This window comes from Terrapene carolina, unplaced genomic scaffold (genome assembly GCF_002925995.2).
Source record: "Terrapene carolina triunguis isolate 2854851 unplaced genomic scaffold, T_m_triunguis-2.0 Scaffold113, whole genome shotgun sequence".
Lineage (NCBI taxonomy): Eukaryota > Metazoa > Chordata > Testudines > Emydidae > Terrapene > Terrapene triunguis.
Window position 1 is genome coordinate 27483844 of NW_020664464.1, and position 18461 is coordinate 27502304.

At 40.2% G+C, this 18461-nt stretch overlaps 1 protein-coding gene across 1 annotated transcript in view; it reads right to left on the reverse strand.

Annotated features, from left to right (window-relative positions):
- ADAMTS19 (ADAM metallopeptidase with thrombospondin type 1 motif 19) overlaps nt 1–18461 on the reverse strand; it is a 271112-nt gene that overhangs the window by 188493 nt on the left and 64158 nt on the right. Inside the window, exons 4-6 of the mRNA XM_026652365.2 lie at nt 15357–15529; nt 14285–14368; nt 12646–12803 (exon numbers count right to left, since the gene is read on the reverse strand). Of these exons, the coding sequence (XP_026508150.1) occupies nt 12646–12803; nt 14285–14368; nt 15357–15529 (415 nt within the window). The remainder of the gene's footprint in view (nt 1–12645; nt 12804–14284; nt 14369–15356; nt 15530–18461) is intronic.

Here is an 18461-nt window from a genome sequence, read left to right on the forward strand (position 1 = left end):
CATTGCGCTGCACTACAGCAAGCTGTGCATTGGAGCAGCAGCTAAACATGGTACATCATTTGTATGATATGTTAGGAACACTAGATGTTATCTCCACTTTTGGAAGGTACTTGAGAGGTACTCAGATACCTCAGTGTTGGGGCCACATAAAATCCCAGGCATACAGATAGTAACTGTGGATCCCCTGGGCGTTCCTCTGTCCTGCCTTCAATTCCACCTTCCACGCCAGCTTATGCTGGGCAAGGAGGGAGACATGATGATAATGCCCTCTAAACAGCCACTGTACCTGGGTTCTCTCAGTACAGCCGCACTGCAAGACTTAAATAACATGGTGGACCTTGTTGCATCAATGTGAGTTTTCTTCAAAGAGAAAAATATTTCTCTATATGAAAATCTTTAAAGTGATAAGTGTTAATTTATTAAGTGCACATCAGATTGTTTTAACAAGAGAGTCCTTAAAGCAATTTCTCTCTTAATTCCTAACCTCTCCTTATAATAAAGCCCCACTCATCTACTTTTTTTTAAATCCCCTTTTCAACAAACTTGTTCTCTCTCTTCTTTCCTTCTATGGCACCTTACATTAAACATGTAATTGTTTCACCAGAATAAGCCTACCACTAGGAAAATAAAACCAGACAAAAATCATGCACTCAAGTAGGACTATTCTAAATTAAAGGAAACTAATCCATTTGACAACGCATCTATTGTGAACACTACAGCCTATTTTGCCAATGTAGAAGATAAAAGTGTGGTAGAAAAGTTTGCTATATAGTTTCATACAGAAACCTTTGTCATGAAGAAAAGCTAGATTGACTGATTGTTGAGTCAAAGAATCTAGAAACCATGAAAAGTGAGGCATACACATTTCTGTGAAACATATAAATCCATTAAAATGTCTCACTAGAAATCTGAGGCACAGTATTTATTTTTAAATCCTTTTGTGTCTCAGAACACACAGAGTTCATTGACCTGCGAAGAGCATTGTGTCCCCGTTTCAAAACTCTGTGTTCTGCTGCTCCATTTTCATGCTATAGAAAGGAAAGGGCCAACTTTTAAAAGGCCTGCTACAGAAAGGGTTAAATAAGCTAAAATACTTGGTTTCTACTTAAAGATATAGAGTAAACAGTTGGTGTTCATCTGTCTAAATATTAGTTCTCTCAGTAAACCAGGTCTACTGTCCAAGGCTGTTTGTAAGTTATGACAAGGGAGCCTGTTCTGCGTTTGTAAAACAGAATGAAACTCTTTGAACTAGCCACACATGGGGTTAACAATACCATAAACCTTGATGATGTGCAGAGGGAGTCTGGATTAGCAAAACATTCCCACAGTCAGCAAGCCATGCTAGTATGATATATTAAAAGCTAAAGCAGACCTGAGATGAGAGGTAGTATGGTCCAGTGACTAGTACTGGTAGAATGGAACTCAGGAGGTCTAGGCTCTAATTCATGGCTCAGACACTGACCTGTTGTATGACCTCATATGAGTCACTTTGCCTCTTTATGCCTCAATTTCCCCAAAGGGATAATGATATTTACCCTTCTACAAAAAACACTTCGTAATTCACAGGTAAAAATGGTATGAACTAAGCAAATTATTATTAAAAAGAAAATCAGAAAATCAAGATTTAAACAGGATTATCTGATAGAAGCATTTTACAATCTAGAAATACAACAGAAGTCACTTCACCCACCAATGAAATGCAGCCAGTTCTGGGTCAAACACAGCTACTGTAGGCAATACACTGCAAGAGCCTGTTTGTCCCTGCCTCCTGCTGAAGCTGCTGCTGGCAGTGATGGCAGCTTTTGCTGCCATAAACATGAAGGAGTCCAGGGCCCAGGGGTGAGGCCCATATTGAGGGGAGGAGTTGGTCCAGTGAAAGTTTATGTTTCAAAGTGACTTGGGCTGTGTGGCATGGGCAGACTGATCTCCAGAAGTTCTCCCCAGTTCCCACTGGAAACACTAATACTGCTGGTTGCCTCCAAGGATATGATAGGGAAGAGAGGTCTGTCAGAGGCCACTGGGGCTGTCCAACATGCTCCTTTTAAAGCTATCATAAATTTGCTAATTAACTCTTGAAGCATTTGCAACAAGCTTTGCTCTTCAGCCCTGCTCTCTAGTTCTGTTGGTCAGCCCTGCTACCAACTGCTGTGCTTCCCTATTTATCTATGCCTGTCAACTCTCCATGCCCCCTCCCCATTCATTCTTCCCCATTACTCATGCCTTCCCTTCATCATCTAGTCCCATGCCCTGCCAACACACTCACAGTTGTTAAACCCTGGGTTTGAGTCTCAGTCTGATAGGCTTCCTTAAATCTGTCAAACTGGGGATGCCTTCTGATGAGTTTTTGGAAGCTTCTTAGATGTAGTCTTATTAGTATTACTGTAGTAATAGGAACCCCAATCAAGGATCATTGTGTTAGGCAGTGTACAAACATTTAACAATGAAAACAGTCCCTGACCCAGAGAACTAATCTAAATGACCCACAAAAGAGGGTGCGGATAGGTTTGGAGGATGAGTTTAGTATGGAGAAGTTTGGATGTGAGTAGTATGTAGCAAAGCTACAAGGGTCAGGGCTCTGGCAGCTTGGGCTTCAATTTCTCCCACTTTCCCAGCTCTCCCCGTGACCTCTTTTTACTAGTAGAATGCAGTAGATTCTGCTTATGAGCAATCTCTCAGTTCCTAGCAAAAAGTTGCGATTTTCCAGATATTGCCAATAAGCAGAAGGCACTGTTTTCAGGGGGATGCATAGAAATAGGAGAATGGAACAACAATACACTGCAAAGTGAAATCGTTAACTTTCAGTTCAATACAATGCGCTAAAAAAAACCCAACCTAACATGACACACAAATGGATACACTGTATAGTATACCATGGGACTTAGAGCAAATTTAGGAAGTCTCGTCCTGTTGTGTGTCACAAAGAGTACAGTAGCACACAATTCTATAAAATAAAAGCTTTTTAAAAGCACCATAGAAAAAAAAAGTTTTTCTAAAAATATTTGTCCAACACCACTTTTTACAGTTTTCCACCTCCCCCATAAATCTTTTTCAATTTTGCAAGCAGCTTCATAACTGTTCTCACAGTTCTATCCCACAATTCTGGGATATCCTGTGGAAAATGTCTACAAGCAAAGGCTCTTTGAGTTTGTTGTCCCAATGCACTATCCTCTTGTGGGTCAAGAGTAGCCTGCTGGTGCTTTACAGCCACTACTGTTTCCAAAAGTTCTGTGTCAGTGAGCACACCTTCCACCTGCAAATGACTGTCAAACTCAACAATGACTTCAAATTCCTCTGCCCTTAGGTTTTCAGGAACTGAAACATCAGCCACCACATCAGTGTCCACCAGGCCAGCATTTTTTGCTGTTGATGCAAACCCTCTCTTTCTGAAGGAGTTTCCAAAAGTCTTCAGGAGATCAGTGGCCCATGACTCCCCAGCAAGATCAAGAGTTATTGTTTAACAACATCCACTGTTCATAGGTGTGGGTCAGCATGAAGAGAGGTTTAAGAAAAGCACACTAGTGAACTCTGAAGTTTTTGGTGACACCTATGTCCATCGACTGCGTGACTGAGGTTATGTTAGGAGGCAAGAATTTAAACGATGTGTGATAGCTCTAGATCAGGGGTAGCCAACCTATGGCACGCGTGCTGAAGGCGGCACGCGAGCTGATTTTCAGTGGCACTCACAGTGCCCGGGTCCTAGCCACCAGTCCGGGGGGCTCTGCATTTTAATTTAATTTTAAATGAAGCTTCTTAAACATTTTAAAAACCTTATTTACTTTACATACAACAATAGTTTAGTTATATATTATAGACTTGTAGAAACAGACCTTCTAAAAACATTAAAATGTATGACTGGCACGCAAAACAAATTAGGTGAATAAATGAAGACTCGGCACACCACTTCCGAAAGGTTGCCGACCCCTGCTCTAGATTAGCTGAATGAGCTGGATAATTGTCAATCAGCAGGCACACATTGCAGTCTGATAGGCACAGCTCCCTGTTCCAGATCTGTAGCCACTCTTTAAACAACAAACTGGTTATCTAGGCATTTGCTGAGCTTCTGTAGATCCTGGGCAGCTCTGAGTAGTCCTTCAGGAAATGAGGGCACTTGCTCTTTCTGATCACCATAAGAGTCTGTTTCTCTGTCTCATCCAGGTTTGCACAACACAGCAATGTGATACGGTCCATGTCTTTTTTCCCTCCTGAAAATCTTCCTTTCAGCATGCCAAGGCTTCTTTTGGGATAGCCCTGGTAGAAGAAAGCGGTCCTATCAGCACTGAGGATGTCAAATGGCTGGAACTCCTCTAGAATGTTGGTAAGGTGTCCATCCTCCATTTAGTAGTTGTCAGAAAGTCAGCATCCTGTTTCTTGCCTTCCTCCTTTGATGAGCGATGTGCCAGGCTTTCCACAAACTGAGACCGCCATCTGAAGGGATGAACTCCTTCCCCTACTCTGCCTCCAGCTGACTCACTTTCTGTTTCAGCATTGGCCCAGAGAGTTGAGTACCTTGGCCAAGCTTATGCTGGAACAAGAGCCACAGAGCTTCACCAGCATCTGCCTGCTTTCCATTGCATTGATACTTGTACTCCTAAGGTCAAGTGTCAATGGAATGGAACAACATTGTTGTGTTCCCGTGCTCCCATAAAATGAATGAAATGAAATAAATGATTTTGAGATACCAAACTTCTTGGCTACTCGCACTTGCTTAGCACCAAGCTCAAGTAGGGCATCCAGAATCCAAACTTTATTGGCAAGAGATATGTCATTTCAAAATCATGGAACACAGCAGAGGTGCTCAACTGTGCATGGCCAGAGCCAGGAAATTGATTATATGTTGGACCTCTCCCTCCAAAAAAAGTTACTAAAAAGCAGCATGCCTTTTGCCAATATCCAAATTCCATTAACATCGATATTAATGGGATGGGATTGTTTGCCATTAACAGCAATTCTGATAACAGGCAACTTCCTGTTAAGTGGAATCTACTGAAGTTAGGATAAGATGGGCAAGGTCAGGGAGTGGGGAGACCTGTAGCCAAAGCTATCAGAGTTGCTCCTGTAGCTTCAGAAAAGGGAAACGGATTAAGGATATCTGAGCAGTGCTGTTGCTAAATTTCCACGAAACAAGTTGCTAAGTGTATTTGTCTCTGTTTGCCTATATCCTGTTAAAAAGTTTATCACAGTAACCAAATTAGCTTGTAGATATTAAATCCTTTTAATTTCTTAATTGCCTTACATTATGTACGTGACTGTGTTCAGTTAACCTTAAGATCAAAGATGTGACATGCTGCAGGAAACTAATAATATTATCTACATCAATGGTGGGTGGCCGCAGGTTGCCCACCACTGATCTACATTGTCTTCAGCTTATTTATCTCTGTTATAATGTATGACTGGCAGCTGCCTTATGTTAATTGGAGTAATTGGATTACCTGTGTATGCATAGCAAATAGAATGTTAACTTCAAAGTGATGGGAGAGTGTGTGCTCAACAAAAAAGAATCCTCAGTCACATGCTGTGCACAAAACACTTAACAGCGCTTCAACTTCAAAAGTGAAACATCGGGCCTGCTCCAGCATCTGTAGTCTGCTGAACTTTGAACAGGGAAAGTTTAAGCAATGGGACTAAGATCTTCCAAGTAGTTACTTGGAAAACCCTGGAAAATACATGGAAAGACTCCATCAGACTTTACATCTAAGCTGCCTTTGGATTCTGACCTGTTGGGATAATTCCAAGGAGACTTTTACAAGCCAACAGATATAACATCACTGCTATGATCCTGAGCTATGAACACTGAAAATTACTTGTGTGTATATGATTCCTTAACCATTCAGTAACTCTCTTCTTTTCTTTTATTAATAAATCTTTAGTTAGTTTACTAAGGATTGGCTGAGAGCGTGATATTTGGGTAAGATCTGAAATATAGATTGACCTTAGGGTAGAGTAGGGTAAGTGTCTGATCCTTTGGTAGAACTTTAAGTATGGTGAACAGGGTTTTCAGTAACCTATCACTATATTAGATCTGTTTGCTAGATGGGAGCCAGAGGCTGGAATGCCTAAAGGGGGCTATGTTTGGCTTCTTGTTTACCAGTGTGGTGCTACAGAAGCTCTTTTGTTACTGGCTTGATGAATCTAATTAAAGAATAAACCACCAGTTCGGGGGGATTCTCTGCCCTATTTCTTGCAGTCTGCCCTGAGTGTGGCATTCTCAGTCTGGCCCATCCAGCACCCGGTCACAGAGGTTATTCTGAATAAGGGGATGTGATGGAGCAGAGAAACCTCACACCAGCACAAAAGGGGTTAAAGAGAGCCTATGGGCACCACTAGCCCAGCTCCGCTAGACCTACAGCCAATGCCAGTCCTACAGGGGGAAGAAAAGGAGAGAACCTGGCTCAGTTCAGGCCTGATAGGCTGGGCTGGGAAGCTTGCTGGGCTGGAGGATTTCTGACCCCAAATGAAGTCACTCTGGAAACTGAAGAAAAAGTCTACTAGAGAAGGAGAATGAATACAAAGCAGGGGAAAACAGAAAAGAAAAAAAGAGTAGACACAGAAGCAGATGATCATGATGACAACATCAGCAAAAAAGCAAAGCTGAGGAAGGAAATAATAAACCAATATGTTATAATTGTAAGATCCCTAGCCAAAGAAATAAGATTAGGTGACATTAACCCTGTAAAAGTAGCTGACTGGATTTTTTTTTTTTTAAAAGCATAGAGGATATAATAAGAGCCAGAAGATTGTGAGATGGGGATCTTTTAGTTCAGTGTGAAGACAAAGAGCAAGCTGATAAACTGCTAAAACCTAAGACACTAAGGAAAGTTAAAATAAGTGGGTAGCTACCAAAGTATTTGACTGAAACTAAGGGGGTAATATGTGGAGTGCTATTAAAACTGAGCAATGATGAGATAACCAAACGCATAGGAGAAGATAAAATGTTAGTAATCAAGCGACTAATTAGTAATAGCATCCCCAATACCATCACGGCAAACCTGGTGGCTGAACTTTGTGACTTTGTCCTTGTGACGTTGTGCAGTCTATATGGTTTTATAAAAATTTGACAATAAGTGAATATAATGCAACTGGGGTATGCTTTGTGCAAAAGGTCTCTTGTAAGGTATCATTACAAAGCTCATAATCTACTGAGTGTGATCATCCTATTTGTAGAAATGTACCACTCTTGTATCTAAAACTAGAAATATAAAACATAACTCTGAGGGCCTATTGTAATTATGTAAAGTGTGGGCCATTAATGATGGTTTGGAATCTTGATGACTCCCATTAACAAGGACCATTGTCTGCAGATGACTGTTTACCTGTGAGTCTTCCTGTATATGTGTGTGCTGGCAAGTGAGTAATGAAGTCTTGCAGTGACATGTGATCATGTCACCTGAACTGGAATCCATCTTTAACCTGGTGCTTTTCCAGTGAGGGGGGGTGGAAACCCAGAGGGACAAAGGGTTCCTGCCTTATGCAAAAGATATATAAAGGGGTGGAACAGAACAAAGGGGAGAGAGGAGCCATCATGAAGAATCCCCTAGCTACCACCTGAGCTGGAACAAGAGCTGTACCAGGGGAAAGAATTGTGCCCAGGCCTGGAAGGTGTCCAGTCTGAGAAAAACTTACTGAAGCATCTCTGAGGGTGAGATTATCTGTATTTAGTTTGTTTAGACATAGATTTGCGCATTTTATTTTATTTTGCTTGGTGACTTACTTTGTTCTGTCTGTTACTACTTGGAACCACTTAAATCCTACTGTCTGTATTTAATAAAATCACTTTTTATTTAGTAATTTACTCAGAGTATGTATTAATACCTGGGGGAGCAAACAACTGTGCATATCTCTCTATCAGTGTTATAGAGGGCGAACAATTTATGAGTTTGCCCTGCATAAGCTTTATGCAGGGTAAAATGGATTTATCTGGGTTTAGACCCCATTGGGAGTTGGGCATCTGAGTGCTAAAGACAAGCACACTACTGTGAGCTGTTTTCAGGTAAACTTGCAGCTTTGGGGCAAGTGATTCAGACCCTGGGTCTTTGTTGGAGCAGATGGGCATGTCTGGCTCAGCAAGACAGGGTGCTGGAGTCCTGAGCTGGCAGGGAAAACAGAAGCAGGGGTAGTCTTGGTACATCGGGTGGCAGCTCCCAAGGGGGTTTCTGTGATCCAACCCGTCACAGTCCTCACCCACAACTATTTCAGATTTGGGGACAATTTATACCTTCAAGCCAACGGGACTGCTATCGGTACCCGCATGGCCCCACAGTATGCCAACATTTTTATGGCTGTCTTAGAACAACGCTTCCTCAGCTCTCGTCCCCTAACGCCCCTACTCTACTTGCACTACATTGATGACATCTTCATCATCTGGACCCAGGGGAAGGAGGCCCTTGAGGAATTCCACAAGATTTCAACAATTTCCACCCCACCATCAACCTCAGCCTGGACCAGTCCACACAAGAGGTCCACTTCCTAGACACTACAGTGCTAATAAGCGATGGTCCCATAAACACTACCCTATACCGGAAACCTACTGACCACTATACTTACTTACAGGCCTCCAGCTTTCATCCAGACCACATTACACGATCCATTGTCTACAGCCAAGCTATAAGATATAACCGCATTTGCTCCGATCCCTCAGACAGAGACAAACACCTACAGGATGTCTATCAAGCGTTCTTAAAACTACAATACCCACTTGGTGAAGTGAAGAAACAGATTGACAGAGCCAGAAGGGTACCCAGAAGTCACCTACTACAAGACAGGACCAACAAAGAAAGTAACAGAACGCCACTAGCCGTCACCAACAGTCCCCAACTAAAACCTCTCCAGCGCATCATCAAGAATCTACAACCTATCCTGAAGGACGACCCCTCACTCTCACAGACCTTGGGAGACAGGCCAGTCCTCGCTTACAGACCGCTCCCCAACCTGAAGCAAATACTCACCAGCAACAGCACACCACACAACAAAAACGCCAACCCAGGAACCAAACCCTGCAACAAACCCCGGTGCCAACTCTGTCCACATATCTATTCAAGGGACACCATCATAGGACCTAACCACATCAGCCACACCATTAGGTGCTTGTTCACCTGCACATCTACCAATGTGATATATGCCATCATGTGCCAGCAATGCCCCTCTGCCATGTACATTGGCCAAACCAGACAGTCCTTACGCAAAAGAATAAATGGACACAAATCTGACATCAGGAATCATAACATTCAAAAGCCAGTAGGAGAACACTTCAATCTCTCTGGTCACTCAATAACAGACCTAAAAGTGGCAATTCTTCGACAAAAAAACTTCAAAAACAGACTCCAACGTGAAACTGCAGAACTGGAATTAATTTGCAAACTGGACACCATCAGACTTGGGAGTGGTTAGGTTATTACACAACCTAAACCTAATTTCCCCAATACTAATTTCCCCCTACTGTTACTCACATCTTCTTGTCAACTGTCTGAAATGGGCCACTCTCATTACAACTTCAAAAGTTATTTTTCCTCCCTTGGTATCCTGCTGCTAATTGAATTGTCTCATTAGACTGACCTTACACTTGGTAAGGCAACTCCCATCCTTTCATGTATTTATACCTGCTCCTGTATTTTCCACTCCATGCATCTGATGAAGTGGGTTATAGCCCATGAAAGCTTATGCCCAAATAAATGTATTGGTCTCTAAGGTGCCACAGGGACTTCTTGTTGTTTTTACTTAAGGGAGGGACTCTACTTGAGAAAATAACACTAGGGGTTCAGATATCCAGAAAAATAATCATATATCCCCCCATCACCAAGTTGTTATAAGTGCTGACAGTATGGGCATGTAGCAACTGTTTGTAAAGGGAAAACGAGATAGAGTAAATGTGGGAGAGAGCATTCCTATGAAAACTGCATAGCAGTGACAAGGATCAAATATAGTAACTGTGGTGATAATCACAGTAAGGCATGTAGAGAGTGAATTACAGCAAGATAAGCTAGAGAGCTACAAAGGCCAAAAACTGTTAACAACATATCTTATGCAGACGTCATAAGAAGATTCTCAAAGCATCTAGTAGAGAAGGAAGAGAATCAGTGCAGGCAAAGGGGAACTGCAGACAGTTTGGATTATAGGGGTCATGCCCCAAATTGAAGGGATAAAGGTAGGAAGGAGTCCAGAGCAGCAGGCTTTGACTCTGTACTGGGAGAATTCTGCTGGTGTTGATTTCCACAGGGCCCTGGGCTGGAACCCGGTGGAGAGGGAGGGCCCTAGGGTTGCCAATTTTGGTTGGACATATTCCTGGTAGTTTCATCACATGACATAATCTTTAATTAAAGATTTAGCTTTAATTCTGGGAGACTCCAGGACAATCCTGGAGTATTGGCAACCCAAACAGGGCCCGGGTCCACCTACCACACCCCCTTAAGATCTGAGGCTCAGATGCCTGTAGAGGCCAGAAGATTCCTGGCCTAAAGGTAGAAATGAGGCACCTCTGCCATTCAGGCAGAGAGGCAAGGGGCTTAAAGCCAGGTGCACTAACTACTAGGTCTCCCTGCCATCCAAGCACACTATCACAGGGGAATCGTGCTATGTTTAATTTTTAAATTAAACTGACCAACTAGCACACACTAAAGTATACCTTGCCTTACCTCCACTAGTTTTAGAAAATGTTTGTTAGAATGTGCTAGCTAACACCTTTAAAAACTCTTTCATATTCTAGTCAAGACAGACCTCAAGTGTTATTCTCCATTTTAGAGAAAATGGAAGTACGGGGGTTTAAGGTCCAGATTTTGAAAGGTATTTCAATTACTAACAATGCAGATAGGTGCCTAGTGGGATTTTCAAAAATGCCCAAGCACCTTACTCCCACTGAAATCAATTTTCTATCCATAAAAGTGTCCAATCCCTTTTTGAATCTTGCTAAATTCTTTGCCTCAGTGACTTCCCATTGTGATGAGTTCCACAGTCTAACTACATGTGTAGTGAAAAAAATGTTTCCTTTTATTGTTTTTGAATTTGCCACTTTTTATATTTAATTGAATGTGTCTCCTTGTTCTTGTATTAGCAAACAGGGAGAACAGAGGCTCCCAACCAATCTGCTATATACTATTTATTATATGTACTATTATTGTGCCTCCTCTCCTTTCTAAGGTAAACAATTATAAACTTTTCTCTGTCTCCTCATGGGAGTTTTTCCAACCCCCCAATCATCTGTGTCACCATTCTCTGAACCCCCTCTAATTCTGCAATATCTCTCTTGAGATGGGGTGACCAGTACTGCATCAGTAATGTAGATAAGGCGACACCACTGACTTTTCTCTATTATTCACTATCCTGTTCCTTATGTAATCTAACATCTTGTTTGGTTTTTTTGGCTGCAGATGCACATTGAACAGAAGTCTTTATTGAGCTGTCCACAATGACACCCAGGTCCACCTCCTGAGTTTATACAGTAAATTTAGCACTTTGTACTGTGTATGAATAGTTTATTTTTTTCCTCCAAAATACATTACTTTGCACTTATTGACATTGAACTTCACTTGCCAACATGCTGCCTAGTCATCTAGCTTGGTTAGGTCCCTCTGAAGTTCTCCACAGTCCTCTCGTCTTGATTAACCTAACTAATTTCTCATTACATCCAAATTTTGCAATCTCACTGTTCACCCTTTTCCAGATCATTAATATATTTATTAAACAACAACTAGCACAGTATAAATACTAGTACAGAACCTCGAGGTACCCCTCAACAATATATTTTTGTATAATGAAAACTGACTATTTAATCTAACTCTTTATTTTTTGTCTCCTAGTCTATTTTTGGCCAATCACAATATTTGCCTCTTATTTTGTGATTACACCTCTCCCTCGATATAACGCGACCCGATATAACACAAATTCGGATATAATGCTGTAAAGCAGTGCTCCGGGGGGACGGGGTTGCGCACTCCGATGGATCAAAGCAAGTTCGATATAACGCGGTTTCACCTATAACACGGTAAGATTTTTTGGCTCCCGAGGACAGCGTTATATCGGGGTAGAGGTGTACTTAGTTTCTTTAGCAGCCTCTTGTGAGGGAACTTGTCAAAGGCCTTTTGAAAATCTAAATAACGTCAGCTGGTTAAACATTCAAAGAATGCTAGTAGATTCAAAAACCATGCTGGTTATACCCTATCATTCCAGGTGTTTAATTTTCAATTATCATTTTAACTAATTTTCCAGATTCAGATTTAAAACTTACTGGTCTGTTATTCTCCAAATCACCCCTAGGTACAACATGTATTACTCCCTCCCCCCCCCCCCCCCCCCCAAGCCTCTGGAACAGTAGCTCTTTTGAATGAGAGATTGCATATTTTGGTAGCCTCTCAGCCACTTCATATGAAGCTCCTTCAGAACTCCTGGATGTATAACATCTGGGCCTGGTGACGAATTGCTCTTTATATCATCAATTTGTTCCAGCACCTTTCCTTCTAACAACTTGATCTCTAATAACACCTCACTTTAATTACCAGAAAAGAGCAGGAGAGAAGGCTTAATCACATTTATTTCCATAGCTAAAGCTAAAGTCAAACTGTATCACCTCACAAGACAACTGAACTTCTCTACCTCTACAGTGCTGCCATGAAGACATCAGGCTATTTTTTTTAAGGGATTGTTTTTAGAAAATATTACCTTGTGATAAGTATGGCTGCGTCTACTGATGACATGTCTTCTCCCCAGCTTGTTGACATTTCTAAATGTATATCATTCTTCTTGCCAAACTCCTCATGTTGCCACTTACAGAAACTCTCCAGCATTTTTTCCCCATGATGCCCGATATACATATCTGCCTGAAAATTGAATTGCTTGTTTTATTATATGAACATGTAAATGACAATATATAATTTTTTCATCTTTTAATTGCCAATGTTGTACAAGTTATGAGATCACAAAGCTGAGCACAACTTTCACCCAAATATCAGAATTTCCTAGCAATGCCTCACCCCACAGTTAGTCCTAATTACTCATGTGAAACTATTATAATAGATTTCATTGTCTGCCATGCATTATTGATCTATAGTTGTCTAGATATGAATAGATTTCTGATTCCTTGTTTTTCACTTTAATGGCATTTTTCCTGTAGTATATATAAGATATAGTGTACAAAGAAAAATGTTCTCAAATAATTTTACAAATATAAGCACATGCTTTGTTTCAGTTAATAAAGATATTCTATTTTATTTGTCACAAAATATACATGGTGCAATTGTTTTAACTTCAAGAACAGAAGCCATCTTCATTTGACTTTAATTAAATCAATGCTGGTGAAAATTATGCCCTCAGATACATACAGTGGACCTTGTCACCCATATTCTTCTCCCCATATATGCTGATCTTCCATTGGTACAAGCTGGAGTTCATTGCATCTAGGGAGAGCACTGATGCCAAGATCCAGTGTTAGGATTTGAGGGATCTTTTTTTCTGCTGAGAGGATTACTATATGTCCAAACAAGAAATGCTTCTTTAGCTACTAGCCTAAGGATAATTTAATTTATTTAAATGCATAAGTTAAAAATATCTCTTACATGGATAGGAAGATTTGATTTTTTATTTTTGTGAACTCCAACTAAAATATGCAAAGCTTTCAGATACTTTGTAAAATAACAAAAAGTCCACATACTGCTGCTCTAAAATATAAGGGAACTATAATATAGTCTAAAATATAGGTCACTCCAAAGAATGACCCACACTACAACAGCTGATTCATCTCTTCAACAAGGGAACAGGATTTAAAAGATGAGTTCTAAAATGATGTCTGAAAGATATATCATGAAAGAGTGGTACTGCACTCTTGTTTTGTTTATATATGACTGACCTATTTCTAATTTTACAACTAACTGTAAGCTTTGAAACTAAAAGGATTTTGCTTTCACAGTGAAATATCCATATGCACAGCAAAAAAATAGCTGATAATGGACTGAAGTTTGTAAATACCAGCCAATTTCAACAAAGGATAAATTATGAACCTGGACTAAGAAAAAATCATTTACAATTTTTAAGTTACTTGAAAGCCATATACCCCTCAATTTTGAAATTGTCTATCACTGTGCGTATGTATAGCACCTAGTGCTATGAGCTCCCAATTTTTCTCTCGCCACTACAAATAAATATTAATAGTAAAAATAATAATGAATAGACAGAAGATAATGGAGACAAATTATCAGTGATAAGTATTCTATGCCTTAATGAGGCAGCAAGCAACATGTCCCTACCCTTCTATTCATTCTACAATGTCTTGTCACAGAATAAGACATATTCAGTACTTTCTTACTGGAGTCTCATGAAGCAGAACAAGCTTAGTCACTCGAAGAGTCACTTGAATTCCAAGGCTCTTGTGCTGGAAAAGGTTAAAAACCTTTAACAAAAAAAACAAAACAAAAAAATAAACATGAGTGCTTCCATTGGACACATTGGAATACATTACAACCTTTAAAAAAATCAAATCTCAGAATTTAAGGATCTCTTAATTTTGTAGAACTTTGACTTGACATTTGAATTTTCTACACATTAAATATAACACAATACTTAGATATTAATATTTTTGAAGTGGGGGGAGGAGGAGACAGATAAGGGGTTATCCAGTGTTTGGTCCAAGTATCCTAAAAGGGCTCTATCTTTTTTGAGATGACCTTGACAGAGCTTTAAAAACTATAGCCCATTTGTTCAAACACTTCCACATGTACATAATGTTATGCCATGCATCCCATTGAGATAAATACAGGACCGAGGCTAAAAGTGAGCAGCAGACAGCAAGAAGCAATAACTAACGGGGCCAAACAGAGTAGTTGTGATCAGGTTTTCACCCACTCTTCATTTCATGATCCTTTATTCTGTGATTTTTTTTTTCCCTTACATACTGCCGTTACTAATTTTCACTGCCTTGTGGATCAAATAAGTGTGTTGCATTCACGTTCATTGCTGGAAGGAAACATAACTTTGTCTGAGATTGTAATATTGCTTCTCCTTCAGCCACCAAGAAGATCAAAAGATCCTTCTAAATGAGAAGAGTCACCTCTTCATAATGAGTTCAGATTAGACTCTTGTCCTAAGCATTCAACCTGAATATAGTTCAAATAACAATATGGGTTTCTAATCAAGCAATCATGCTGTTCAACTCCCACTTCTTTAGCTTCACTATTGAAGGTACAAGATATGTCTGCAGAATCATAGCTTCTGTGCTGCTGAATATTCATGGTACTTTCTAATAGTCTGTTGAATTTTATGGAATGCCCACTTACAGTTAATTATGCCTGTTGAACAACTGTGACAATTAATTCAATCAATCTCCGGGCATGCATTTTTCTTTCTGCCAAATGCCTTGATAAGTTCTAAGAGTTTCCTACCATATTTAAGATGGTTAAAATAAATCGCCTGGCAGCATCTGCTCCATGATACGAAACCATAGCTGGATCTGCAACCACTACAGTTTCTATATTGTACTCCTGAGGTAATTTATAGGAGTATCTTTTTTTTCTTCCTCTTCCTCCTAGTTTTTGATTCCTGGATTTTCTTTTATCTGTAACATAAAAATATTGCTACATGAATTCATCCTTTAACATAGCAGTTTTATGCAAGTGTCACTGAAGTGATATTTTTAGGATTTGCTAGAAAAAGAGTTATACTATAAAATGTCACTGCCAAGACATCTGTGAGTGGAGAGATAACTACAACTACAGGATTACAATAGAACTTTGATTTTACAAACACCAGTCTTATGAACAACCAGTTATACAAACCATTTTTCCCAATGGGGGGAGGGGGTGGAAATCCCATAATGAAGGTGAAGTTGATGAAATACAAGTCCACATCCTTTCATATTCTGATCCCTTCAATGCACTAGAAATCACTTTGCAATGGTTTGTGGGACAAGAAAGCAGTGCAGTGCTCCATACTGCAACTTATGCACTGTACTACTTTGATTCAGACACTGAATGTTATGAATCCCTCAATACCCAGGTAGTTAGTAAAATAGGGGTTCTACTGTATATGCATTTATAATACAATGTAATAATTAATACATGGTAACATATTTTTACTGGGGCTACTTATCCAGTTATGCTTAGTTTGAGGCTATGGACTGTATTCAAGCATGTTAGCTGCTAGTCCAGCATACTGCTCAAGCTGGAATTCTGTCCAGCTGCTGCATGAGTACACCAGAGCCCGGAGGACCTGCTGCACCTTCTTCCCTAGTTCTAGTGTACACATGTAAAACAAAACAGGATTTTGCCTTCAGTCTGGCTACTGGAAAAATACTAATTAATGTAATGGGTTGACGTTACAAGAACGAGGAGAACTTGTGGCACCTTAGAGACTGACAAATTTATTTGAGCATAAGCTTTCGTGGGCTAAAATCCACTTCATCGGATGCATGCAGTGGAAGATACAATAGGAAAATATATATACACAGAGAACATGAAAAAGGGGTGTTGCCATACCAACTGTAATAAAGTTTACAAGAGTATCTCCCTGCCTCCGGAAAACACAGGAAAAATCTGCAGTCCACACACTTCTCCCCCTTCCTATGCCCCCTCCCCCCTACACACACAAAGAAAAATCTGGATTGAAACATATTGACACCCCAAGGAACAAGAGCATGTTGTACACATGGACCAATTCATTAGTAAAGATCAGGGGACAAACTCTGTTTTGGAAGAAGTAGTTTGAAGAGTCATATACTGGAGGATTTAACTTAAGCACTTTCCTCAGTTTTACAAAAAGGACTAGAAAAACAGGACTTCAAAGTAAAAATTGCTGTAATTATATACAAATTAAATAATGTGCAAAAGATGACTTGAGTAAATAAGTTTCTAAGCACACAATAAACTCCAAATTGAAAACGTATTAAACTCATAGATAAATAGAGACCACCAGTTCTTGTTTATTTAAATCTGCTTCTTCAACAATACAACAAAATTCCCACTACAATTTAGGCTATTATAAAAAAAAATGGATTTGAATTTATTTACACAGATAGGTAGACCAGAAGGTAGCCATGTATTTATACAGTAATTAGCAACACTAATTTTAAAGTTTAATGAACCAACAAAATAAAATGCAAGCGCTATCCATGACTCATATTGGACTATCTTGCATGTCACAAAAGTTGGGGTCCCGATTTTGCTCCCATTTAAGTCAAGTAAAATAACTCTCAGAGCTCCATCGTGTGGGTTTGGACCCTATGTTTGAAACACAATTTATGCTGGAGATAGCAATTATAGACACATGTTCTGAGACGGTTCAGGCATTAGGAGATTTGAGCTAAATGTTTTTCAATTAATCAGTCTCATCCCTACGCGGTAAATTCCTATGCTCCATCTTATGAATTTCAGCATGCTTTCTAAAACATAAGAGAAACTTTTCACAAAAATAATCTCCTTAGGCTTAATAACTTCAAAAAATATTACTTACAGAGTAGTGAAAGACAATACAATGCTATCTGTAAAGATACATTTATGAAAAATTGTGATTTGGAGACACTTTCTCATAAGGGACAGTGTTAAGAGTGTGGGAATTTGGAGATGTGCCCTGGGGGCAGGGATTGGGAACACCACATGGCTGTATGCAGCAGCTCACTACAGAAGCTCTCCAGTTTGTTTTATTACAGTTTTATTCCTTTCTCATTCATTGGTTTGTTGTTTAATGAACCCCAAGATCATTACATGGTGTCAGAAGTGCTGAATGAGAAGGAAACAGGACTTTTTTGAAGTGATTTTAAAGTTAACTCCTGTGTTTGCAACTGAAAGCAGAGACAAAGGGAAGCATCAGAGAAGCAGGTGAAGCACCAGGCATAGAGGCTTTTGCATGTATTTGGTGAGCACAATAGTAGCTTGATTAGCTTAAGAAAGTGGGGTGGAGTCCAACATGGATGTGTTGCAACCTCGTTCCAGTCTGCAATTGTCAGGCAAAGTTGCAGCTAACTGGAAAAAATTCAGGCAGAGATTTGAATTGTATTTGACAGCCATAGGGGCAGAGGATAAAAATGATAAAGTGAAATCATAAATCTTTTTGCATGTTGCTAGGAAGGAAGCTTTGGATATTTATAACAAATTTAAGTTTGAAGAAGGTAAATGCATGAAGTTAAATAAAATATTGACTACATTTGAGGAATGTTGCATGCCAAAAAGGAATGAGACCTTTGAGCAGGACTGGATTAAAGTAGGGGCTTCAGGGGCTGCAGCCCAGGACCACGCCTGAAGGGGGGACCCGCAAAAATAAATCACAGGCAGCGATATCTAACTCCAGGTCACTAAAAGTCCTGCGGCACAGCAGGCGCTCAGGCAGGCTGCCTGCATGCCATGGCCCCATGCCGCTCTCGGAAGCAGCAGGCTACTAGCACATCTCTACAGCATGGGGCCACGGCATGCAGGCAGCCTGCCTGAACCCTGCTGTGCCGCCAGCTGGGAGCTGCCTGTGCCACAGCCTGCACTTTGCACCCCCTCCTCAACCCC